The 27,846-nt window shown below is 38.8% G+C and overlaps 1 protein-coding gene across 1 annotated transcript in view; it reads right to left on the reverse strand.

The window, feature by feature from the left end:
• Positions 1-27,616, reverse strand: part of LOC309585243 (guanine nucleotide-binding protein G(q) subunit alpha-like) — a gene marked incomplete at its 5' end in the record, with an annotated part of 112,251 nt that extends 84,635 nt beyond the window's left edge. The window contains one exon of the mRNA XM_082301862.1: positions 27,481-27,616. Coding sequence (XP_082157988.1) covers positions 27,481-27,616 — 136 coding nt within the window. The remainder of the gene's footprint in view (positions 1-27,480) is intronic.
• Between the last annotated feature and the right edge of the window lie 230 nt (positions 27,617-27,846).

Consider the following 27,846-nt stretch of genomic DNA (forward strand, 5'->3'; position numbering starts at 1 on the left):
TAGGAAATGCCACCTCCTTTCTCTCCTACAGTTGATTCATTGCTCTGACCTCTTCTGAAATTAGATGTGGCTTTCTGTTTAATTAATTAAAGTCTGCATGCTGTTCATTAGCATTTAAGTAAATTATTTGCATTATAAATCCTGGTTCATCTGAGATAAAGTTCTAAATTCACTCACTATTCTTAGTAATTAGGCTTTCTATGGTGATAGGGTTTTGTTTTATGAACATTAATGTAATTCTGGTTTTCACTTGTTGTACTTGCATCTGGTTTCAAAAAGATTATATTGAACATATTTCTAGCCCCTTACAGAGCTATGGAGAAAGATCATGATAACACTAAGAATCTGTTCCTGTTCTTACATAGTACACCAAAGTAGAAAAAATTTAACTGTCAGGGCAAAGAACTGTAACACAACAGCAGTTCACACAGGCACAAAGCGGCAGGGTGAAGGACAAGTTTCTGTTAGCCGTTATTCTTCTTTTTACAGGAAACTTTTACTTCCAGGAAGTAAACATTTATTTAACACGTCATTCCTTTGCACAATAGTTGAATGAGAAGTATTCTAGCCCAAATTTTTAGTTTATGTTTTAGGTTATTAAAATGTTATCCACACAAGTCAATATTCTTTATAAAATTTTTTAATTATAATTTCAGTTCACCTAAGAAAACCCACAACACAACAACCAAGGGCATATCCAGTTGTCAGCCCAAACCACAGAGGTAACTATCCAAAGCTAAACAAGGATTTGCTTCCAACAATCACAATGGCATGATGTTGAAAGGTGATTATATTTGGCACCTCTGTATTTACTTCTACTTTTGCATCATTCTTTTTATACCCTTGTAGTAACAATAAAAAACAAAACAGAACAAAAAAAACCCACATATTTTACACAGGCCTGCAAATGTAAGGAGTCCCTGTCTGTGAAGGTGTGGAGGAAACATGATGTGAAATTCCATCAATTTCTCAATGTTTTAAAAAGACTTTTTGTTTGATAAACTGTAGTCTTTGATTCCTTTTCATATAGGATTGGACTGTCTGAAAATATATCATGAAAACTCTGGGAAATGCAACAGAAGATCTTAAAAATTTTCTTTTTGTTATCAGGTTTGCTTTAGGAGAAAGGCAGAAAGAAATTACAAGCAACAGCTTATTTGACTAAAAATTAGCCCACAACTTTTACATCTATAAAAAAATCCCCACAGCATAACATTCCTATTGCTCTAGAGGCCTTGAATCTTGTTTAACAAAAGTTGATTTTATGGAGAGTACAAATGCTGAAAATGCTAGCATTTTTCAAAACAAGGAAAGGTATTGAGATAAACACCATCTTCCTACACTAGCATCACAATTTCTAACCAACACACCCCTCCATGCAGCTTTCGTTTTTGTTCTGCGTAATTTGCAAAATGACCACCAAGCACACAGGTCAATGTCTTCTAAACCTCCAGCAGCTGTCCAGCCTCACCCTGCAGGCTTCTGCACTGTGCAAACCAGAAGAGGAGAGCTGTGTGTGTCAGAAACAACCTCTGCCCAGGACATGATGATGGGAGCTGCCAGCCAGCTCTCCCCAGTCAGGCACAGCTCAGCCCTTGGGGAGGGAGTACCAGGAAAGAGCCCTTCCTCCACTCACTGACTAGAAACTGACAAGGCAGTTCCCTATAAAGGTCATGGTGCAGAATTTATTTCTGGAGACTTTTAAGGTCCCTCTCCAGCCTTCAAGTACAAGCAACATGGAGCCATTTGGCTGCTGTTGGACAGGTGAGCGAGAGGTGGCTGAAAAAGGGCAAGGCTGACACTCAGCACCAGCAGCCAACCCTTAGTCCACACTTTGCAACATTTTTGTCTTCAAGACAATGGGAAGCAGAAAACAATATGATAGCCAGGGAGTTCTGAACTATCCTTCTTTTCTCCTCTGGTCAGTTGTCAGGTTTTGGGGCATTTTGCTGACTCCAGCTGTCTCATTTCTCATTAAAAAAATGAAAGAAAAAGCCCAGCTGCTTCAACAGTATTACCCTACAGATCCAACCACCACGGGAAGCCTTTGAGCATTAGCAAAAGATTAAAACCACCACACCCTCCCAGGCTGCTCAATCACGTGTACACATCCAGTACAATCAACGCCTCACACTAATTACCAATTACCTAAAACACTTAAAACACTTAAAAAGTGTTTGCCATGAAAAAGCTGCATTCAATTTTTCTTTTAACATCATCTCCAAAACCATGTAAGCATTCTGACATTTACTGCCAGAGGAAGGATGCTGGTCCTCTTATCTCTGCCACATGGGAACAAGTCCCAGAAACGACAATTGAAGTGTTTGGGGATGGTCTTTAATTTGTAGCAGTTCTGGGAAAATGTTATCTACTAAACTCTAGGTTTATCAACTGATAAAGCAATTTAGTTTACTAAAATATACAGTTAAAGACTACTTTTTCACTATTGCTGACAAAGAATAGAACTGTGGAAACGTGTTTTAGACAACTGATCAGTGCATCCCAGATGCTGTATTATTATTCCCTGACACAAAATCTAAAATGAATGTTTCTGTTGAGATAAATATGAATCCTTTTTGATTGTCATCTGAGATCACCTATTTTGTTGGTCAAGTTTCCTCATGCCATCTTAACAGCTTTCTATATTTCTAAAGATGAAGAAAAAACAAATTTTAAAGGCTTCTGCACAAGTTTTCAGAAACTAGCACTTTCGTCAGGTATCGTATAGCTTCACTTCTAATTGCCAAGTACTTTCTTTCCCCAACAAAAAAGCTTGGTAAGTCAGAAAATTAAGAGAGGGTTTCCTACATTTTAACAAGAAACTTCCAAACTGTGAAAAATCACAAGACGAGAAATTTCTGAGTTGTGACTACAAAATTTCTGCAATGTTTCTGCAATGTAAGCCTGCGGCAGGAAACAAGACGAAATGCACACTATTTGCATAAAAATATGGATTTCTGCACTATGCAGCTTATGGTCAATAACTAAATTTCAACTACCAGAACCACAAATAATTGCAAACCTTGTTGCAACTAAGAGGACCAAAGGTATGTTCAGGGTATTTGCAGGGAAAAAAATCCCCAAACAACCCACGACCCCTCCCCAATGTTGCAACCGTTACTTCCTTCTATACTGACTCCTCCGACATCAGCAGTAAAGAAAAACCAGTCGTATTTGAAAGAAATTAAGTTACTGAATGGAAAAAGAAATTTTAAGTGATAATGACCTCAGGGAAGGTTAATCATACCCCTCCCCTCCTTTTTTTTTCCCCTGTGATCCTTACTAAGAATTTTTTTCTGCCATCCTTACTCTTTAAGTAGTCCCAACAGATTACTGCAAACTGTGGCCTTATTAGTATGAATGAGGGTAAAAAACGGAGAGTAGACATAAAGTATACTGCATATCCATTTAAATAATTTTAGAAGTATTCTTGAAAAATAAGGAATAGGAATAAAGAGCATCAAATGCTTTCCAAAATTCTCTGCCTATCCCTTAATAACCAAAGTACCTAAAACAATTTCTTAAGATGGGAGAAAGAGTCTAAGAACAGAGTTACCATGGCGTGACCAGCTACCACACATCATATGCTCCACAGTAGTTTTTGCATGGATAGTTTCAGTAATGTGCAAATGTCAAGTTTCATCAAACTGCTTTGTTAGTCCTTTTATATTTCAGTAAATCCTGCTGCACTCAATAGCTAATGAGAAGATTAAATACCCTTAAACACGGCCCCAAAAGGTGACTTCACCTATACCATATTACCAAACGAAGAAAAATTTATTTGAAGAGTGAACTCTCTAATTTTATAATAACCACTTCATTTTTAAGCTAAAGTATCAGATGAAAGCAGCAGGAGACTTAAATTTTTGCTAATTCTCTGATTTTATTCTACTGCAGCTCTGCTGTTACAAGGTTATTATTAACCTGCTTTTTAACTTCTACTTGAGAAACAATTCTTCGGCAAAGTATTTCGTTACATCACACAACTAGGTGTAGAGGTCATGATCCCATTCCTTCTCAACACAGAAGTGAAACATGTATTTACCTGAATGAGAACATTTGAGCACAGCATGGTAACAACACCTGTTGTGTGTGATGTACCAGTCCTCTAAACAGTTCCTTATGAATATGTTTGTACTACCGTTGTTAACCCTTATTACAAAAAGAAAGCACTTACTTATTCTAAACAATCAAACAGAACAGTTATTAATAACCTTTTTCTGCATTACTTTTAAAGGCTACTGGTACCTAACCAATAAGCACCAATTAGCACAAATTTTGCTACTATTTTTCTTGGGTTTTTTTTTCCTTCCTGTAAATCTCATCTGCATGCTAGATTTTACTGCAACTTAGAAAAAAAGATCCACATACCAGTTTTCTACATGAGGTATCCATTTCATCAGTTATATAAATCAGTTATTAAAATGTTACCTTCATTGTTGCTTTGCATATTTACGATTTTTAAAACAAAAGCCAGTGTAAAGAATAGTCTCAGTGCAGAGAAGCTGCTCCATTCAAACTACATCTCCACATACTGTCACATTTGGATTTATTCAAAACTCTGCTTACAGGCATTCCATGATCACACACATTTCTTTTTGACCCCACACCCTCCACCAGAAGGTGTGTTAGGCTATCTTCAGTAAAACATGGATGCTGTGACAACAACGTGGGATGAAATAAGTGCAGATGCAGTGGTTTGTACATTATACTGTGTATCAGCTTCCAATAACACCAACACTTTTTCTCTCAAACAATACATGACTGCAGGCAATCTAGTATTTGCAAAACTTTGGAAGGCAGGTGAAATTTGAAATAAAAATTCTACATTTTTATAGCCCTAAATACTGAAGCCTAAATTAAGTATCTTAAACTCTTTCCTTGCATAGGTATTTTCTGAATTATCAGGACTTAAATGCAACCATTTCTATTTCTGTAGAAGAACAGTATACAAACTTTATATTGGAAGGCACCTATAGCACAGGGTTTCAGACTGCAACTACTAACATCTACTACATCACCAACATAACTTCCTAGGACAAGGAGACAGCTCCTTTATGCACGGCTGATGCATGGCTGTTTATTCATATGCAGTATGGTACATATGATTTAAGACTGTACAACCACAAAACAGAGTGTTATTAAACAAAAATACTGACTTGACTTTTGCAAGGAAGGATTGCTAACATAATGCTACATGAACAGATGTGTCTTTTTATTTTACCAGCAATTTCAGTTAGAATTTACTGCATCAAATAATTACACTATGATTTGTTTGCTTGAACTGATCATTTTTCCAATGAAATATGCTTTCCAAAAAGCAAAACTATACATTTATTAGTTTGCTCCAAAGCCATGAGAGAGAGCCTGTAATTATCTTCATTTGTGAAGTTGGACATTAATGTTTTTTATTTCCATGTCCCATAAATTCAGCTAGCAGACTATCTAGATTCAGATGTAATACTGCCTAATGAGTTACTTTACATACTGTGCTTTCTCATTTTTATTTTATTTAAGAAACAACAATTTTTCTTCTTACCAAGCACAGTACTAGGTCCATGGTGGTGAACTGTAGTCTAAATAGGGTCAAAGCTCTTGCTTTCAGTACCATGTAACATCACCAGGCAGTATTTGACTCCTACAACATTATGGGTTGCTCCCTTAAAAATGCAACTGATGGACTAAGATTAATTTTTCCCATTTAGTATACGATAATTTCAGAGACATACTTCCCCAAGACTTCAAACATACTCTATCAACCACCTGATCAGAAGCATTCTTGTCCCTTTATTAAATTAAAGTTTTCTTTTCCATTTCTATTGGTAGCCAAAAGTCTTCTGAGGAATGTGTAAAACATAATTGTACCTCAAGTTAAAGGCATCTAGCTCACTTCAAGACATGAAAAAGTTCCTCAAGGACTAATTTTGTAGACATAAAGCTGATACATAGGAAAGCCAGCATCAAACCTCTCATTCTAATGGCACTGTTGTGCAGCTACGTAAACTCTATAGGTCAAAACTATCTTAAAGGTTGCACAAATATACTTGCACATGCAAAGAGAGGCAGGAGGATAGTTATCTTTTTTTTTTCCCTGACAAAAAGACAGCCTGAATACTGTCAATTCCTTATTTTTAATATTAAAGCATCTGTTAAAATCTGTTTTTCTGATGCTTCTGTTGAAGAATACTGGTATGAATTGACAGTAGCTGTTACCATTAACTGAAACAAAAAGTCAAATCAAACAAAAAACCCTGGTAATTTAGATGTTAACAAAGACACTGCCTGATAAAAGAATAAACACTTCTCTGATCAATTCGTTATGTTGCAATTTAAACTTACTGCAGGGTCCAATGTTGAAAGCAAAGCACGGGGGGAGGGAAATGTCATTAATGATTCAGACAATTTAAAATAAAAAAGACCATAAAGAGGACAACTTAATCCAAATATTTTCAGGTAATGGACTAATTACTAATTACTACTGGCACTGAAACAGAAAAAGAGAAAGTAGCTCATGTTCCTCATGAAAATCAGACTTGATCAGAAGATGTTTCTCAACATAAATCAACCTACTTCAAAGAATTAATATTTCATTACCTCTCAGCAGTTATAGGGAAAGGAAAACTCCCAAGGTGAAATGCCAGTTCCGCCACTTCTATGCAGATTAGCAGCCAATTGCCAAGACCACATTTTTTTTCATGTATATAAAATGCTATTTGGAGATGCATTGCAAACACAAATCTGTTTTCCAGTTGAAGTGCCATTAGTGGCTCTGAAAATCACAGAAGTATAGAATAATTTAGGTTGGAAAAGACCTTGAAGACCATCAAGTCCAACCATTAGCCTAACATTGCCAGGTTCACCCGTAAACCACATTCCTAAGCACCCTCCAAGGATGCTGACTTGACCGGTTCCCTGAGCATCCTGTTCTAATGCTTGACAACCTTTCCCATTAAGAAATTTTTCCTGATACCCAATCTAAATCTCCTCCAGCACAACTTGAGGCCATTTCCTCTTGTCTGTCACTTGTTACTTGGGAGATTAATCCCCACCTTGCTAAACCCACTTTTGGGTAACTGTAGAGACCCCCTGAGCCTCCTTTTCTCCAGGCTAAACAACTAACCTGTAGATCTAGTGAAGGAAACCATTTGCCAGAGTGTTCCTGTGGGTAGACATACACTAGTTTTTATCTCAAAAGTGTTCTCCTGACCCTAGCTTAAACGTCCTCAACTCCTTTGCTGACTGTGCTCTTTTCCACTGCTATCAAAGGATCCCTGAGCGAGAACATTTATTTCCTTAGAACAAAACCAGTAAATACTGAAGTTAAGGACCACAACTCATGCATTCTAACCACAAGCAGGCATTTAGTCCCTAGGATCAGATTACACCTGGTTTAAACAAAAAAAACCACCCTTGACCATGGACATTGGGTTCTCTGCACCTACTGTTTTGCCCTACAGACCCACTCTCATTCACAGTATCTGCTAACTTAGAAACAGCCTTTGTCTGCACTCCCCCACCTATAATCACACGGATAATAATTATTAACTATTTGGAGGTGACAGAGCGACTGATTAGCTAGTGGATGGGCAGCATTTTGAGTATCTGCAGTGCTATGTAGCTATTCCCTCTACTCTTGTGCTCATACCATCCAAAAAGACAGCAGTGTATAAACAAGAATCTATCTGGAACATCCTTGGTTTCTCCAAAGTACAGCTTTGTACTTGCTGAAGCCACTCTGGTGACAGCAGGTTTATTTCATGAAACTTAACAATGATCTGACATGTTCCCTCAGAGCACATGCATTGATTATACTTAGGATGCTGTTCAGTTCAGCAGAAGTCTCTCTGTGGTAATACAATCCTGTCCCTATAGTATAAGCTTTTCTGTGTCTTAAAAGGTTATTCAGTATTTATCAGTCAGGATCCAAAAACCCATGAACAACTAACTCCTCAATACCACTGTTATACACAACAGAAGCAACAAGTACCTACTGTTGTTCTCATTAATCTCCTACTTATTTATTCCTCCTTAATAAAATCAAAGAAAATTTAAAGAATTTATTAGTAAGTACTTTTGTGATTGACATTTTGTTAATTACTATCTTTTGTATTTCATTTTGGCACTGTACTTACACTTCCTTACCTCCCAGGCTTTGCAGTATGGCAACAGCCCCTCTAGAGGGGCTCACCTGGGGAGGCAGTCTACCAGAGCAAGCCTGGCATAAAGCGTAAGGACGTTTTCTCCGCTTCAAAGTACAACTATAGGAGGAAATAACCTCTTCTACTCCAAACAGCTTTCTGCTTAGCTTAGTCATATAGTACACAGAAGAACTTTAATTCCCTTCTCTAGTTTGGTCAAATCAGTTCAAACTCCCAGATTCAACCACTCAAGAAAGGTAACTTGCTCACTGCTATGTATCGTGCATCCCTGTGTTGAAAAGCAGGATGCATCATCAGATGAAGGAAGGAAAGTGGTCATGCTCTCACCCTGGATCAGAAGTTAAGTCTCAGCTTCTGATCCTGCCAGTTCTACTTATTTACACACATGCTTACTCATTCACCCTGTTCTCTCAGGGCTTCTAAAACAGGTCAAAGGGCTAATAAGTGCTCACTAGCAGAGGTCACAACTCTCTCCAGGAACCCTGCAATCTCTCTGAACAGATTGTTCACCTCCACAGTATGGCATGATGAACATACACAATCAGGTGTCCAAGCACACCAAAAGCTGCAGTGTGAGAAACCAGTAACTAAAGAAACTAGATGTACTGCAAATAAGTTATTGCATTTCAGTGCCCTTAGACAGATGTTTAGAGGAGTTTAGAGACAGGACCTTTCATGTACACATTCAAAAATATTAGTCAAAATTACTTCCAAATACCAGTATGTTTAGACCAAATAAAAGAGAATATTAAAATACATTTCCTAGTAAGGTTTTTCAGAAAAAAAATGAATGACTGGTGCCATAAAAAACATAAGTACCTGATTGTATGCGATAGAAAGAATGAAAAAGAACTCTATTAATAGTCACTTTCTATGGAGTCATAACAAGATGTTCCCAAGATATTTAAATGAGAAGTTTGGTTCAGACATTTAGGCAATATTGGCTAAGACATGAAAATCTTATTACTCCTAGGCAAGTATTTCCAGTCCAATGTAAACTAAAATCTGCCTCCTTAATAGCATTGCTACCTTAAGTCTCTTTTCCATCTCACTGTATAAACTGGGTGATGTCCTAGAAGGGGAAACAGAATCACCTATGAAAGTAACAACTACTGCCTTTCTACTTTCCCTACTTGAAAATTTAGTTTCAGTATGACACTTTTCCAGATAGAAGAGCTATTGCACGAAGTAAGATAATGATCCATGAAGCCCTGAGTTAAAGCCTTATCATTAAGGAAAGAATCATGCAGCATAATTCAAACTCTAATTATTATTTTAAGTGGAACACAAAAAACCAGCAAAGTTGGCAGCATGCTGTCATTCTCTGGTAATTTACAGCATCAGAAGCACTACGAAGTACATGTGAAGAAAAAAAGAAAAAACCCAACCAAACCCAAGCCTAGGTCAGTCTGAATCATGATTTTGTTTGAGAAATGATTATATAGATTAATTAACTGATCCAGAAATAAAGCCTGGTGTCATTTCCAGCATCATTCTGAAATGTAATTCATAACACTGTAACTACAAAGAGATTACTGGGAAGAGCAAGCAGCTCAAGATACCTTGTTACAGAGACCATTAACTTAAGAAAAAGAAGAAATACTCCTAGGTGACTTTTATGTCACAACACAGAATCACAAAAATAATCTACCTTGCTTGATAATGGATTTAAAGGGCTGCCTGAAACTGACAAAGCAGTAAATTTCAGAATTTGCAGTGTGAGTTGTTCATGGAGGTTTTCTGCTTCAAGAAAACTTCATCAGAGAATCATTTTCCCTCTCTCTGTGAAAGGGGATTCATTCATAAGGCAACTGAGTCCAAAGGGAGAACAGCAGAAAGGTTTATTTTCCATCTACAATTCATTTACATTTGCAAAATTGTAAATTTCATTTACCATTCATTTACAATTGCAAACCTGAGATATTTCAAGATTCCTTCATGGAAGGGGGCTGGTTTGTTTTGTTTCCTGGGGTTTGTTTTTCTGAGAATGTGTTCTTTCTTCTTTTTGGTTTTGTTGGCTTTTTTTTTTTAAACACACCTTATTCTCAGGGGGTGTGGGTAAGACCAAAAGACAAACCTTTGTAGGAAGCAAAGGCTTTTGTACACTTAAAGCACACTATTAAGAAAGGACAGGGAAAAAGATAATTCAGCATTCAAACTGCTTTTGCCTTCCTTTCATTTACCGGTTTTCACAAGGAAAGAAAAGAAAATAGTATATCCCCAAACAGCTGACTCATTACTGGAATAATCTCAGGAGAGTGTGGAAAACAACTTGCCATCATTTGATTTTACAGGTTAAGATGCAAAGAAATTCGACAGGTTGAGAGCTCCAAAGACAACCAAAATCCAACACCAAACAAACAAAACCCCAACACTGCACAGTGTTATGACAAGAGGAAAATAAACCCAGGAGTTGATTTTTAGAAAATAAGATTGAAAGTAACATTTTTATAAAGTAACAGCAAAGAGCCAAGCACAACTACATACTCATTTGCTAAGGTCCAGCCCTTCTCAAGGATTTCACTGCCTAGTCTCCATAGGAGCACTGAGCACCAGTCTTTAAAACAGAGACCTATGGATGGGCTAAGGTTCCCCACTCCAGTGCAGCCTGACAAATGTTCCATGTCTCCCTAATTGCACTGCATGAGATGTTTTACCACAAGACCATGCCAGTATCTCCATTTCTACCTGCAGCACAGCCAAGGCAGATAGAGCTAAGGTGTGCTTCACAGCCTCCCTCATGCTTCACTGTCCCATGTATCACAGTCATCAGTGGACATCAAGACAGCAGATGCTTTAAGGTACTGGGGATGGGACACTGGAGATGTGATGTACCACATCACTCAACTATAGGGTACAGGCTTATCTTCAAACACTAGCTAGGAGGGGTGTTCTTAAGGAAAGCAATAAGGATGTGGGAGTAGGACTTGCTTTAGAAGCAGGTACCTCTCTGCATACAAGCATCTATCCTGCCCTACCATTCGCAGAAATCCCATAAGGGAAGACACCAGGCACTCTAGCAGGCATCCACACACTAAAGTCCTGTCAGCTTAGACAGTAAAGCTCTGCAAAGAGCCCAGACAGGTGCTGGTTGCTCTGCTGCTCCAGTACCTGGCTTGAGCATGGCGGGGCTACAGACTGGCAGTACATGTACTTCTTCCTTACTCCCAATCTCGTCAATCTTGACTGGACAGACTGGTTATTTAAAAAGTTATTTACATGTATTTTAGATTACCTATATTTGGTGCACAGTACCTTTGTAGAGAATCACGAGTCTTATCCATTTCTTTCTTTCATGAATATACACACTGAGAATTAACATTCATCTTTGCAAATAATCTTCTGACTTTGCAGCACACTTCTACCAGTGGTAAGTATTGTGAGAGTAGGAGAAGAGACCATTTTTCCTTCTGCTACTTTATCTAGAAATAATTTGTCTTGTGTAAAAGGAATTTGGTGACAGCAGACAGAGCATCTTTTTGAGTACCGTGGAAACAACTGAGTTTACGATCACATTTATCACTTACCAGGATGCTTTGGTACTGACCTGGGCTTACATGCACAGTTAGCATCGTGCACCTAGTTCACATGTGGTGTCAGAACATTGCCAATATATGTGAATCCAAGCTGGAGGCTTTCAATCCTGCTGTGTCTACTTAGTTTATAGTAATGCGTCAAACCCCTAAATCCACAACTACCCTACATAACGATGCATAATGATGTGACGTTACCAGAAACACTGACACTGGATCAGGCACAGAGGCCCCTCATCCTACAATCAACTGCTTCAAGCTACAGCCTGTGTCAGTCCTGTAGCTATACAGGAATCAGCTGAGAGACAGCCCTGCATCAGCCCACAATTCACTATAACGAGCTACCTTGCTGGCTTCCCAGACAGACTTAAGCTGCAAAGGTGGCTGCTCTGGGAAAAGCATGCTGCCATACTGCCACTGGAAGATTTCTGAACTGCAAAACTAACATTTTCACTGATATCCCCTCACCTAGCTGGTCACAGTCAGCCAGGACTACCTACAAAATGATTCTTTGTACACCTATAAGCACTGCTAAGAGAGTGTAGCACAATGAAATGTAAATCACATAGGATTTCCCCCACATTTTACGATTGAAGGTCAGGGTGAACTGGTGACTGAGCTGATCCTTATCTGCAAGATGATGCTCCAACACAGAATCACAAATTGGTTGAGGTCAGAAGGGATCTCAAGCAGGGCCACAACAAGCTGCACAGGATCATGTGTAGGTATTTTTTTAATATCTCTTCAGAAGGGATATGCCACAACTGCCCTGAGCAACTGGTGCCAATGCTCAGTCATCCTGACAATGAAAAGTTTTTCATGATGTTCAGAATCTCCTGTGTTTCAGCCTCTGCCCATTGCCTCTTGCCCTATCATCGGGCATCACTGAAAACAGCCTGGCTCTGTCCTCTTTGCCCCTTCCCCTTGGGTACTTACATAAATTGGTAAGATCCCTCCCTGAATCTTTTCTCCTGGCTGAACAGTCCTAGCTCTCTTAGCATTTCCTTACAGTAGGGTATTCACGTCCCTTCATTACCTCAGACACTCCTTGCTTGAATCCCTCCAGGAGTTGCACACCTACCTCTCTTGTACTGGCAAGCTTAACCTCAAACTCACTGCCCACCAGGCAGAAGGACAAGAGGGGTAAGTGCCCCTGAGTGTTGAGGCTGCATCTGCGTCAGTACAGTGTCAAGTCCTGGCTGTGCTTCAGATGTGTTAACACACATCTGAAAATTATGTGAAAACTTTGTGGGCTCCACAGGTACACAAGAAAACACAGGTAAGCAGTGGTCCTAAGGGCTTCAAATTCTCATTTTTGTAAGATTTAATCTATTCATGGAAGTCTCACACCTAGATGACGGTAAGTAGAAGAAAGTACCCTGTAAGCATATCAGACTATTCCAACTGCAGTTAAGTCCTGGAACACCCAGGTCTTCCTTGATAACAAGAAGCACTCACTTTCTACAGATAAATCCAATTCCCCTGCAGAAGATGCAGAACTCCTTACAGCAGGCCTCCAGAACCAGTGTTCCTCAAGGTGCAACCTAAAGCTGTTTTCATATTTCACACAAGAGCTAAGCAGCTGCTACCAGCATTCACCAAGCATTGACCCTTACGCAAAAGCACTGGTGTATAGTCTGCAAAATCATACAGTGCTCCCAAGGTGGATGAGCCATGACCACTGTGCCTGCAGTACAATGGAGAAGCCTGCAGGTACCCTGAGGCATAGGCACAGACAGCTGGGCTTGTTATGTCATTACAGCACTCAGAGGGATTGCTCAACACTATTTAATAGAAATAATGACAGCAATATGGTACATGTGCCTGAAGTACACTCCATCAGACTAATTACTCTGAGTCTTCTAAATTATAAATACCTAAACACCCAACATTTATCATCCTGACACCCAGTTTAAACATTTCTGTGCTATACCAGAAGAAAAAAGAAAAACTTGGAGGTGAATTCCTGGACAGGCAAAAAATACACAACAGAGTTCTGTGCTGGGGACTAGTCACTGGACTTCTGTGGAAGACAGAAGTTGCAGAATTTGGGCAATTTTCATTGTTAGAAGAGGGCATAAAGCATTCTGAAAGGCAAGTTGGCCAGAGAGGTCAGAGTATCCTTCACTGTTGAAAGTGAAGGGGAGGATGGGGAGGCGATGCACTTATTTAGCAGAAAAATCGAAGAAGGATTAAAATTAAATGAATAATCAAATAAAATGGAGAGGTTGAACTGTCTGTGCAAACATTCTAGATAGGTGATAAGCCCACAGAATTGCTGATATATTGATGTAGATTTGAAGAAGGAGGTATAAATAAATAAAAGATTTATGCGAGTTGAAGTTCAGTGGTTGGCTTTATATTATACTTCAGAATTGGCTGGCAGACAGCAATCTTTATACTTTTGGTTTAAATTCTAATAAAGGAAAATTGAAACAAAAGCTGATGCCATAGCAGATGACAGTCATAGCTAATGTGAAAGACAAGCAAGTGGGGCTCCTCCAACACTTTCATGAAGAGGGAGAAATATACTCTCCTAATGCCATGTAACTGATGCTAAATGTCTCCAGCAAATTATCTTGGTATTTCTGCAAGTTTAAAAATTGTGATTCCTAAACCAGAAAAGCACCATACAGAAATACCTCTTAAGAAAACGAGCATGTGTCAGAACCACAGTCAAAAGTAACTGCAGGAACATACGATTACGACTGTAACATGATTTGCTGTGTGTACACGAAAGAAGTTCAACACCAGTAGTAGACACATGTTGTAAGCACAGAGTGTTCATTAGAGCAAAAATCTGACAGAATTAGAAGTGTAAGTAACTGGATTTACATTTAAAACAGGAACAACTGTGAGTCCATTTCAAAACATTTTATGAAGTAGCCTAGACAGCCCCACTTATAACAAAGAAAAAAGAAAAATGAAAAACAGTAAAACCAGCCTGGATAAGAAAGCAGGTAAAAGAAGAAAACTGAAATAAGTAAGCCAAAAACATGGGAAATCTCAACCATTTTTAAGAGAAAAAGTCAAATTATGACCTCTGGGGCTCCACGTAAGACCTCACTTTTTTTTTAATGACTAAACATACCAGTCCCTCACAAAACTGCTGCTATAGAATACTTATTAACACAGAAAAAGACCCACATAATTTTCAAAATTTTTTTTGTTTTTAGGGAAGTACAGACCACATTTGCAATGACAATGAAAGAGTACCCACTGAAGACAAACAATACAGAGGATTTATTCTAGTTAGAATGTCAGTCAGAGGGTCCAAAGGTTTTAGGACTGACTAGGAAGGCATACTGCCTTCAAACTCTCGAACTGTCACCCAAAACACCCCAAAGGGTGAAAAATGGATGAGGGAAAGAGATCACATACAAAGACCTATGGAATTACAATATTTAGATGGTATGCTGTACGAAGTCAGTGGTTTTGAAGAACTAGGCATCTGCTAAGCAACTGATCACACAACAAACCAACACAGCACGCATTAAGTAACAATTGTTTAAACAGTTAAGTAGTAAACTACACAAGCAAAAGTCCTCAACAGACAACTGTCTTCCAAACAGGATTCCAACAACATTAGGACTTAAAAAACCCTTTAAAATCTTCACCCATGAGATAAAATAAATACATAAAATTATTACTGACAGTACTCATAGGTGATGCAGAAGCTGTGAACTGGCAAACAATGACAATGATATGATGCTGAAAAGTATATTAGACTAACCATCTAATATAAAACAGAAAGAGGCAAACATTGTGCATCCAAATGCTGTTAAATATAAACTTGTTAAACAATGACTAAACCCACCCTAAAAAGCAATTATTTAGAAAAGCATTTAAATTACACCGGTCATCTAAACATGAATAGTTTAATGTCATGGCTCAGTAGGCTGTTACACTCCTTGAACACACCTCGACAGTGGTATTTCAACTAGCAGTACTTATATACTTGTCATAAAAAGAATATACACATCACTGTTCAATTCTCATGATCTGTACTTCAATACTGACCTTGAACTGGAAAGAAGTCAAAAACCAGCTACAAAAACAATTAAAAAAGGATCATAAAATCCACTGTACAGTTACAAAGTTAGAATTGAACTACGGAACCATCCAGACTGAACCCCAAGGTACTGGAGTACTTCCCTTCTGTCCTCAAAGCTGATAATCAATGTAATGTTCATGATTATGATGAACTTAAAAAAAAGAGTAGTGCAGTTATTTTATTTCTTATGCTTTATCTAATGTCAGAAAATGAATTCCACAATAAAGAGCGAGCTTATCAGACAGGCTGCTGGCATTTTGTGCAACCATGTATTCTGGTTCAAAAAACCACATACCACCCTTTCAAACCCCATCAAAAATACCCACAAAAAGAAACCTTTCCAAACCCACAAACAAGCCTCAGTTATTGAGCATAGTAATATACACAATTAATGTCACTATACCTAAATTACAGTCTAGATTAGTAGGTTGAAATACTGTTTTAAATAAGACAGTTAACTCCATCAACAAATAAACATTTGTCTTGCTTATGGTTCTGTTTTGACTACTTCCCCAGAGTTTTGATCCTCTGTACACATAAAAAAAGTTGCAAAGAAATGGGAAGGTATTAGAAAATTCCACGTCACTAAGCAGAAGCAGCTTGGTATCATGTAAACAAGACAAAACAGACACAGAAGGTGATTACATGTTTCTCCAGCTATAGATTATTCCAGAAAATACTGTCACTCCTTGAAAATAAAAACAACTAAAATATAAAGCAAAAGCATTGCAAAGTGTTTTCATGATACTTTCCCCCCCCCTTTTTAAGCTATTCTAACAAAAGACTATGCCCTAGCAGCCTGACAAGTCATACAGTTATAGTGACTTTACATAAATGCAAGTTAAAAAAAATCCCACCATATTTTGTTGTTTTAAACAACAAAAAGACCATCTCCTCCTGCTTTACTGGCTTTATATTATTTAATGGGAAATCTCCATAGACAAAAAAATGCAATGTAAATATTTAAGTCTATCCTTCTCACTTTACTACATGAAATTGTAGACCAAAAAAGTCTGTAAATCAAAACATTCAAAGTATTTTCTGAGAATAACTAAATGAAAACTGCACTAATAAAACTAACGTTTTTTACAAAACAAAACAAACAACAACAAAAAAAACCCAAACAAGCACAAGAATGTCATTACCCAGAGAACGTTAGTGTCATACATTTCTCCAAGAAAACAATTTAAAGGCATACATACTAACTTCACTGTTCAGCATCCGAGGCTTGCATTTCGCGAAGGGAACACAGCCACAATTAAGCTACTAGCAAATTCTGCTCACGATATCTAGTTTTAGTTCAAAGGCTAAAATCTTCAGAGATTACCATGAGTCTAGTTCTTAACCCTAATCAAATCTAGTAATTAATAGGAGTGCATTATTATGTTGTGGAGCCAAACACAGAACAAAATCACAGTGAATCTGAATTCACTATTATCTTGTCTTGCAGGTAAGAGCCAAGGATGAATGCAATTAAGTAAATAAACCCCAAGAGAACAAAAATTGTTCTGGGCAGAGAATGTTTCCGGATTCCTATGAAGACCAATGGTATTAAAATCCAAGCTTAAAGGATTGAAAGACAAGCCATTTTACTGATGCTAACTGTGGGGGTGGTGGGGCACTGACACTGGTTGCCCAGAGAATCTGTGAATGCTCCATCCCTGGCAGTGTTCAAGGCCAGGCTGGATGGGGCACTGAGCAACCTGGTCTAGTGCAAGGTCCCTGCCCACGGCAGCTGGGTTAGAACTTTAAGATCCTTTCCCACTCAAAACATTCTGTGATTCTGTGAAGCATGTTGTTAGTCAATTTAATGGAATACAGTAATTCCAGTGAATCTTTGTCCCATTTGTAGAAAATATGCAGTTCTGTGTTTAGATGAAAGCAAAATTACTCCTAAATTGTCTGTTCTGCCTTCCTATGAAATAAGCCGCTAAACCAGGAGAGACAGTCACCTAAATGAAATCCATCTTTGCATCAGTCAGACTAAATGTTAATTAACTCCTTTAATTTATTTACCAATTCAATGCTGAGATAAACAGGAAACTGAACACAGTACAAAACAAAATTCATGTTATTTCTTCTCAATATTCTCTTCTTACCAAGAAAAATAGAAGTATGTTTAGGTGCATTCTGTGTTTTCAGAGGGGGGGGAAAAAATCCATGTATAAAGCATTGTTATTACAGCTATCAAGTTTGGAAGATGTACAACAGCTTTAAGTCCAGGAAATTACTTATTACCAAAGCAGTCCAATCATAGCATCACAGAGCATTTTGGGTTGGAAGGTACTTTCAAAAGTCACCTATGCCACCCACTACACCAGGTTGCTCAAAAACCCCTCCAGCCTGGCCTTGTACACTTCTCAGCATCTCACCTGCCTCCTTGTAAAAGATTTCTTCTGAGAGTCCAATCTAAATCTACTCACTTTCAGTTCAAAACCATTGCTCCTTGCCTTCTTACTGACAGAACCAGGTTAAAAGTCTTTCTACAGCTTTCTTATACACACTCCTTGTATACTGAAAGGCTGCTCCAAGGTCTTTCGGGCATCTTCTTTTCTCCTGGCTGAAAAACCCACACTATCTCAGCCTCTCTTCATAGGAGAGGTGCCTCATCTGCTCCTGATCAATTTTGTGGCTCTTTTCTGAGCTCTTTTCACTCTAAAAGGTCCATGTCCTTCTTGTGCTGAGGACCACAAAGACAGATGCAGTATTCCAGGTCCCACCAGACAAGAATCACCTCCCTTGATCTCCTGGCCAGATTTTTGATGCAGCCCTGGCTTTCCAGGCTCCGAGTGCACACTACTGTCTCAAGTCCAATCTTTCATTCATCAGTACCCCTCCATCTTCCTGCACAGGGCTACTCTCAATCCATTCATCCCTCATGCTGTACTGGTGTCAAGGGTTGTCCCAACCCACATGCAACGCAGCCCAGACCTTGGACTTGGCCCTGTTGAACCTTGTGAGGCTCCAACAGGCCTGCTTCCCCCTCCTGTCAAAGGTATCAACTGCACCTCTCAGACTGGTGTCACCTGGAAATCTGCTGAGGGTGCAACTTCCCACAGCTTATGTCATAATGAAGGTACTAAACTGTATGATTCCTTGAGGGACACCACTCATTACTGTTTCCACTTGCACATTAAACCACTGACCGTAACTCCATGGATGCAGCCATCATGTCAATTCTTTATTCATCAAAGAGTCTATCCATCAAACTTCCTTCACTCCAATTTAACAGTAAGAATGCTGGGGGGGATACCATATCAAAGGCCTTACAGAAGCCTAAATAGATGACATCTCTATGTCCTCCTTTGTCCACTGATACAGTCACGCCATCATAGATTAGTCAGGCAGTTAGTCCTCCATGAAACCTTGCTGAGACTATAATGAACACCTCCATATCTTCTATATGTTTCAACAAGTATTTAAAGAGTATCTGTTCCATGACCTTTAGCCTGAGTTTTGTCTTGAATTTTAACATTACCAAAGAGACTTCCCCTACTTGGGGAATTTAAAAAGTTTCTCAAGCATTTGTCATGGGGTTTTATACTAAATCCTTTTGCCATTACATGCAACACCTGTAACTTTCCAGATCAAACCTCCCCACAAAAAAAATCACTTAGAAGAGGACTTAATGGATATGGGGAAGGGTAAATGAGATAAACAGATTGTGATCTCTAAATCTCTCTTTTAATAATGAGCCAAGTCAGTCAGACAGCTGTTTGGTGGCCTGCACTCTGAGATAAGATACTAATCCTGTCACTGTTAATGATGACCAGGTGCATACATCATAACCACCCCTCAAAAAAATTGGCAGTCTCAGGACAGGAGAGTTTCAAGTCGCATGAAGATTGTTGCTGTGTATGAAAATACTTCAAAACATCAGGTTCCATCAACCCAGAAACAAGAAATTAAAAGAAGGAAAAGAGAATTTAACAAGAGTTATTCAAATATAGGTGTAAGAACATGTCCTTTATTTTTTGGCCTTTTCTCCCCAGCATAACTACACAGCATCTCTGTTTCCAGGCTACTATTATTTTCTTTTTAAAAACAAACAATAAAACAGAAATACAAGTGAGAAGTATTTTAAGAATCATTATTTTCCCTCCTATAAGATCAACTGAGTTAAAGCAAATTTTACAAAGGAGTACTTTCGGTTTGTTTGGTTTTTGTTTTTATTGTTCCTTTTTGCAAACCATCTTTGAACGGTTTTAACTACCAACATAAATGTTTCATTTCAACACCATCTAGACAGCACACTCCAAAAAGGCAAGCACCAGATCCTCCAACTAACTGGACAGCTGTGTAAGATTCTATTCAAGATACATGAATGATGCCTTTATTTTTCAGCATTTAATTTCAGTTGCTTTTATTGCTCTGATCTATGAGACTAAGTGGCACTTACAGTGCTTCATAAACCCATTATCAGAGCAAAATATAAGTTCCATACTTGATCATCAATTTCCCAAGCCTGATCAGTTACCAAAAGCATGAAGAATGATGGCATCTTTTCCAACTTCTATGTATTTTGCATTTTTCTGGCCTTCTGAGTTAGCAGTAGCTGCACTTAGCTACTACAGAGGTTTTCTGTTTGACTTTCTGGATGATGCTGTTCACCCAGAAATGTGGGCTGAAATATCTTTCAGTACTCTTTTTCAACATTTTCTAATATAAGCAAGATAATTAACATTAACATTGAAGACTTAGGAGTTAAAAACTCTCCTGTGATGGGTTTACAGAACAAGGAAATAAAAGCAAGTTTCCTTAACTCACAGAAATATTTTCATTCAGTACAAGGACTCTTGACAAAGATTATCATTATAACAATGATAGGACCAAGAAGCTTATGTTAGTGTCCAGTGAGCATATAGCTCAGGTACAGTGACAAACACATTAACAAAACTAGATAGTAATGTATATTTTGTGCCGTAAGAATAAGTACTATCATAATTAAATATTTTTTCCTAATGGGTAATTTCAAAGTGTACCTAAAACATGTTCACTGCATTATACCTTAGCTTATGAAAAGTATGACCAAGAATAGGATCTCTTTAGGTTGATTTCATGGCTATATTGTAACTAAACGAGTAATTTCTACCTTGATTCCTGTTTACTCAAAGAATCTCTAACAGGTTTGCTTTCTTCCACATCCAGATACACCAAGTTTCTACAGAACGGAAACCTGTGCTCTTACCTTGGATTTAACTTAAAGGTGGCTAACCCCATCTGGGCAAACACTCTTCTGACCCACGTTTGGTGACACTTATTAAGATTTGAGTTATATTTTTCATTTCATTTTTCATATATTTAACTTCAAAAGATTTAAGGATCTAACTGCACTCAGCTCTTTAGAGAAGACTGGGGGTAGAGTGGAAAAATACAACATTTCAAATTTTAACTGCCATTTCCACAATTTCCTTTGGGAAAAGCAAATCCTCCTTCAACAGACTTTTGACAACTGAGACTGAGCACCAAAGTACTTCAACAAGGACCACAATGGCGTTCTCCTAGATGCAAAATAAAAGGCATAGATAATCAGTCAGAACAGAGCCTTGGGTAAAAATCTCATTCATGTACTCTGAAGCAAAACCAAACTCAGACTATGGCACTACTCAAAACTACCTACTCTCATTCATTCCTAACAGATGCTTCTTCCACGCACAGGTCAATCTGAATTACAAACAGCACAGCTCCCAGATGAAGCTGTCAATACACAGCTGTCAATAATGCTGAGGCAATAGCGATTTATATGTTATAGCTATATATATTATAGCCTTTATCTTTTCAACTTACTGAATTCACTAGGTGCTTCCACTTCCATAAACTCTCATGTTCTGTTGCTTATTCAAGCAATACACGTATTGCACACCACCTGCTTTCCACAGAAAGAGGTGAACCACCAAAGTGGGGCTCACCTAAATCATACAGTTCATTACAGTAGTTTGTCAGATGATTCTGCCTTAATGGATTGACAAAGGAGGAATATTGTTTGGTGCGATTTTTTTTTTTTATTTCTGGATTAGCCACACCACTTTCTCAAATGCAGAATGAAATCAACAACAGTACTTTTCTGTTAGCAACTGCATCTGCATCAGGGTTCTGGGATAAAACTCTGTACTACTGATAAACACTAAGTAGAGTGTACAAATTAGGTAGTTTGATTATTCCATGCCATTTGTCCGTTGAAAACTTACAAAGGACAAAAATCTGTAGACAGTCACACTTCAGTTTAGTCTCAGTATCAGCACTACTTACTGAGGGAAAAACATGCTTTCAGAACATTTCATATTTAAACTTTATTTTAGCCTGAAAAAAAATGTTTGTGCTATTCCTGGAATTCTCCAGTAACTTTCAAAACTTAACTTCTAAATCTTTGGTATTTCTTGGACTTCTCTCATCCAGTTTTAATACATCTAACTTCTTTGCACAGAGTTAATAACATTTCAAACCTGTGGCATGCTTCCTTCTTTGCAGACAAAACCATGTGTATGGCTTCCCAGTGTTTCCTCTATGCTAATTCTTCCTCTGTTTTCTCCTGCTTTCCTGCTCTTTGTTCTTGCTGGGTTGATAATTACAGTAAATAAAAGGTAAATGCTGAAAAAATTCCGTAATTTCATCACTAACAGCTGTTCATACACAACTGCATTCATCAACAAAACCAGATTTTCTTCAGTCTTCTACCATTCAGCTTAAGGAAGCTGATGGAAAAAAAATACTGTGTTTATAGCATTCTATTGCTGCAACAAAGCTAATTCACCATTAAGCAAACATCTACCTTACTTCATTTCATGCCTGTGATTAGTTTTGCAGACATTGCAAGGTAGTACTTTCCCCTATGAAATTGCTGTTACCACCATACAACAACAACATTAAAATGAAGCAACTAAAGGAGCAGAATTATTATTTCTTTATTTGGCAACACACACTCAAATACATCCTCAAAAAATTTCTCTGCTCAGCATGTATTTTTTCATCCTACATTTATTTAACATTGTTTGTCAGTGTAACATACAAATGAGGGGTCACTTGGCTCTTTGACATGTAAATAAAGTTAATTTAGTCTGAATTCTTTAACTATTCAGACCTTCAGCTGAATAGCTGGGTAGTAAAAACAAAGAGCACAAACACTTTTTAATGGCTGCACACAAGATGTCCTTTTGTGGTGCACTAAAAATAAGTGTTCCTGAATGTTTTCTATATATATGTTCTTTCACATTGTCACACTGATATCCAAATGATGATTTGTGTTTTCCTATCCCACAAAAGAGATATTCTTATATATATATATGGACGTATCTGTGTATATGAAAATACATCAAGGTGTTATACATCCAGAATGAAATCATATTTCCTTAGAAACAGCTTCTGCTAAATAAGATAATATTTACCAATCTAGCTACAATATGCATGAAGAAGTAGGTTAATTACCTGTTCATTTTACCGTAGTAAATATGTACAGTGTCAATTTCCTGAAATTATTTGAAAGAGTTCAGTATGAGTAGGGCAGACTGATAAAAAGACAAGTTACAAGAAAAATAAGGAAGCTTGTTTCTCCAGCTGAAGAAGTTATATAAAACAAGAGTTTGCCATTGTTGGCTTAACAGACCCACTTCCTCTTCAATATATCTGCACAATGTCTAGATGTTTGTGAATACACCACGTTCTGTACTTAAACATCTAATTCTGCTGACACAGGTTTAAGAAATATCTGCTTTTATTCACCTTATGTTCAAAAGCATCTTTTGGCGTTTGACTGCTGTTCACGTCAATTCAAACAGTTTATCATCCACCTACTTTCTATGCTAATGAGTGGAGAAGAGAAGAACACCTGTATTGAGGCAAGTCTCTTCACTGACACATCCACAATCTTCAACATAAACTCTTAAAAACATTACTCTTAAAAAAACTTGCTTTGCACATGACAATTCCAACCAATATGCTGGAAAAAAAGTAGCACTGTCACACACATCTCCAGAACTTCATCTGGCCAGGGTTTACAGACACATAGGCATAGATAGCTAGCACAACACTTACAGATTATTTTCTTAGACACTCAAGGCTTTTTCCAGTAAGAAAAAAAGCATACAATATTTACGTATAGAGTTGACAGGCAGACTATGTCCAGGAGTGATGGTTTATGGCTACAATCTGTCATGTAGGCTCAAATGCTGCTTTCTGAGTCCTTGCAAAATTTACATGTATGGCAGGAAAAAATTACATACATAAGTATGACAGCATATAGCTCTTACTACTTAAAAATAAATACGTAAATATGTGCTTAAATAAAAGCATGCAGAACACACTGGCATAGGCAAATATAAAACATTAAAACACCTCTTTTTCTCCCCTAATTATAAAAACATTTGTGTTTTTATAGCTAACAGCAAACAATGGATGGATATTAACAACTGTAAGCTCTGGAGAACAATCAGAGGGTTTTACAAAGTGTTCAGCAGTAATGAAATCCAGAAGAGTTTGAAAAATACAGGAGATTAAAACCAAATTCGGTGGAAGACTGAATTTGTTCCAGAGTGTCTCAAAACACTACAGCCAATTTGTGCTAGCTGAAACTACTACTATGTAATATGCTTCAGTGCATATTTATGGAATCTGGCTTTCCACAGTTACAACTGCAAAAAACCCCACTCTGTCCTGTGCTAATATGTTAAAAAAAAAAAATCAAATAATGATGTACAAAAAAAGTATCTACAAGTGGTATTTTAATGTTTAATCAGAGAGTGTTTATTTTTAAACTAATACCTAAAAATAGCACACAGTAGAAGTTTTCCACAAATTACTTCAGATTTTGAACTCTTTGAGCACATTGAAAGAGTATACCCAGCGCAGTGTGTGTGTGTGTTCATGTGTATGTGTGTGACACAGTAACAATTAGAAGGAAACTAGTTCCAAAGTTTCCAAGAAGGCACTGTGTCTTTCACAAGTTAAGGAGGAAAAAGACCTTCTCCTCTGAACCAAAAAGATTAGTTTCTTTCTTTATGTTTGCTACAAGTGTGCATTTTTATGTGTGTACATCTAATTTTTAACCACATGTAATAACAAAACAACCTAGCACAGACACACTTCTTTGTGCTTTGAAAGGTTGATAATACCTTTCACTTTGCTCTTGCAACTAGTCTGAAGAATATGCTCAGCCACTTTATAACGCTTAGCTTAAATGGCACTAGTATTCTCTTTACAAGCCAAAGGGTATTCCTTAGTCTCACATTTAAAAATCCTTAATGCACTTAGGTTTTTCAGACCCATAATACTTCACAGAGTGGGACTGAGAAGCTGGTACTTCTGAAAAAAAAAAAAAAAAGAAAAAAAAAAAGAAGACCCAAATATGTTTGCTTGTTTACATAAAATAAAATTAAAACAGCACTAGCAATTTTCCTCCTAAAAATGAGGGGGAAGAGATGATATGGGACAGTAAGCATCTATCCAATGTTAAAAAACCAGATGATTTTAAGCACATTCAGATGGTTTTCATGCTAACAGCCTCACCATTTTTAATTAATATGTTTTCATTTTAAAATGGTTTTGTCTGTCTCATAACCATGTGAATGACCCACATGAACAACAAACTTAGTAACCGAGCAATTGCCTATGCTGGGCAAGCAATGAAAGTAACTAAAAAAAAATGTGCTCTAAGGTACTTAAGATAAACCTACTTATGAAAGAAATTTCCCTAGAATTGTTTCAGAAATTGAAACTTGAGTCTACACAATACCAAGACTCCCAAGAGTCGTTCACCACACACTGCATTTTACAAGACAAGATCATTAAGTGTTAATCCTAATGAGCACATACATTTTCAGTTAAACATATGACAGAAGCTGACAAAATGAAAGACAAAAAAACGCATGTACAGTAACAATTTCGATACTGGTTTTATCACCCAGGTATAGAGCTATGCTGCTACATGCCGCCAGAAGTTCACCCTTCTAGATCTCTAGCACATCATGCCTCCACTTTCACAAGCCTGTTGGAGCTCTTCGGTGGCATTGATGATGAATGCAGGAATCTTCTATACAGTAACTCAACAGAGCTTTCCCTAACTCTTTCTATGGGTTGGCTTCTCCGCTTTTCTTCTGTGGATCACCACACATTATCTGGGCCAAAGCAATGCCATAATTGGACTCCAATCTACCATCACCTACCCCAAATACTTCATCATAGTGATGGGAGAACTTTGCAAAGCAGCACAAGTTCTGCATTCCTTACTGCAGAAGTGAATCTCTGAATTTCTTCACTAGGTAATATATATTGGTCTCATTCAAAGAACTTCATATATTTCTGAAAATCTGGGAGAACCCTCTAGCACTACGGCAAGAAAAATCAAGAATATACAGAAACAATTTGGACCTGAGTAACAGGTTAAATATATGAACTGCCTCTCCTGAAGCAAGTGTATCATTACTCATACTTATCCACAGTATTAAGTAAGAGCAATCTATTTTATCTTCTTTGTGAATCTTGGAAGTCACATCACGCACTGCCATAAACCAAAATCAGGCCAAAATGCGACAGAACATTATTACAGCGAGTGCTGCATCTGTGTCCACTACTACTCTCCCACACCAGTTAGAGATCCCAATTTTCTCAATATCCAGAAGATAATCTTCAGGAAATAGCATATTCATATGGAAGCACTAAAACATATTTGAACTTTTCCTTTCAACTTGCCTAACCTCACTGAAGAGGCAGTTTACTCCCCCAGTACGTATCACTACTTCATATACAAGGCCCAAGAAAAAAATCTTCACCGTAAACACCCTGCATCCACTTGGAACATACCCATTCATCCACACACCAGACAGTAATGCAAAAATATTTAAAGGCCTGTGAGTCCAGGCAGAAACTATTACCAGGGAGCTACGCGACACAGTGCATCACACTGGACATCTTTTAATTCAAAAGGCTTATTTTAACATAAGCCAAATTTCTATTAGATAAACGCTGCCTCTGCATACTTGCAGCTCTAAAATAGCAACTTCTGTTTCAATTAAGGAGAAATGATACAGTTGATTTTATTTCCTGACCAGTGGGTGGATTCCAACGGTATTAAAGATCCTGTAATCATCCCACACACTTCAGGTTACCCCTCAGTTCGGCATGTGCATCTGGGCCTTTGAGGCTCCCTTTCCTGTACAGAAACCGGTGCATGAGCCCCTTATCCCACTTTACTTCAATAAATAAAAATCACAATAAAAAATGCAACCGGTGATCTAACAGCCTTCCCGAAGCTCACGGAACAATGCAGATATCACACCCGTCACCATCGATCTCCACAGCGACTCCCCCTGAGAAACCCTTCCTTAATCCGCTTCGCTACCATCGCTCTCCCACAGACATCGACATTTGCCCATCGCCCAGCACCCCCCTCACTCACCCGCCATCCGTTCCCTCTCCATTTGGGAAGGCCGCTTCCCATTCCACACCGAACCCACCCGCCGACGATGCCCGCGGGCGGGCACACACGCCCCGTTCCCCGCGGCGGGGGCTCGGCCTGCGGCTCCCCGCGGCGGGGGCGACGAGCGCCCAGAGGCACCGCAGGCATCGTCACCGCCGCCCCGTTCCCGCCGCCGGGTGCCTGCGCCCCGGCACGGACCGCACCGGCCGGAGGGCGCCCGCGGCGGCGGCGATGCCCGGGCTGCAGCCCGGCGGCAACTGGAGCGTGCGCGCCGGCGACGGCCCGAGGCGAGCGGCCCGAGGCGAGCAGAGGAAGCCCCGCACTCACCCAGCAGCAGCAGCTTCAGCTCACGGCGGGCGTCCCGCTTGTCCCGACGCAGCTGCCGCTCGATCTCGTCGTTGATCCGCCGGGCTTCCTTGGCTTCCTCGCTCAGGCAGCACGCCATGATGGACTCCAGAGTCATTCTTCCTAACTGGTTCAGACACAGCCCCCACCCCCCCTAAACCCGCACGCACACTCGCACCCCGCCGCCGCTCCGGCCCCGGGGGGCACAGGCGCTCTGCGAGAGCCCGGGGGCCGCCGCAGGGCAGCCGCGCGGGCAGCCTCGATGCCACAGAAAGGCGAGAAGAAAGGCAGGGCCGCTGGCGGCGCGGATCCCCGCTCCCTGCCGCTGACACCCGCTGCTGCCAACTC

Source organism: Coloeus monedula (genome assembly GCF_965178545.1).
Source record: "Coloeus monedula genome assembly, chromosome: Z".
Taxonomy (NCBI): Eukaryota; Metazoa; Chordata; class Aves; order Passeriformes; family Corvidae; genus Coloeus; species Coloeus monedula.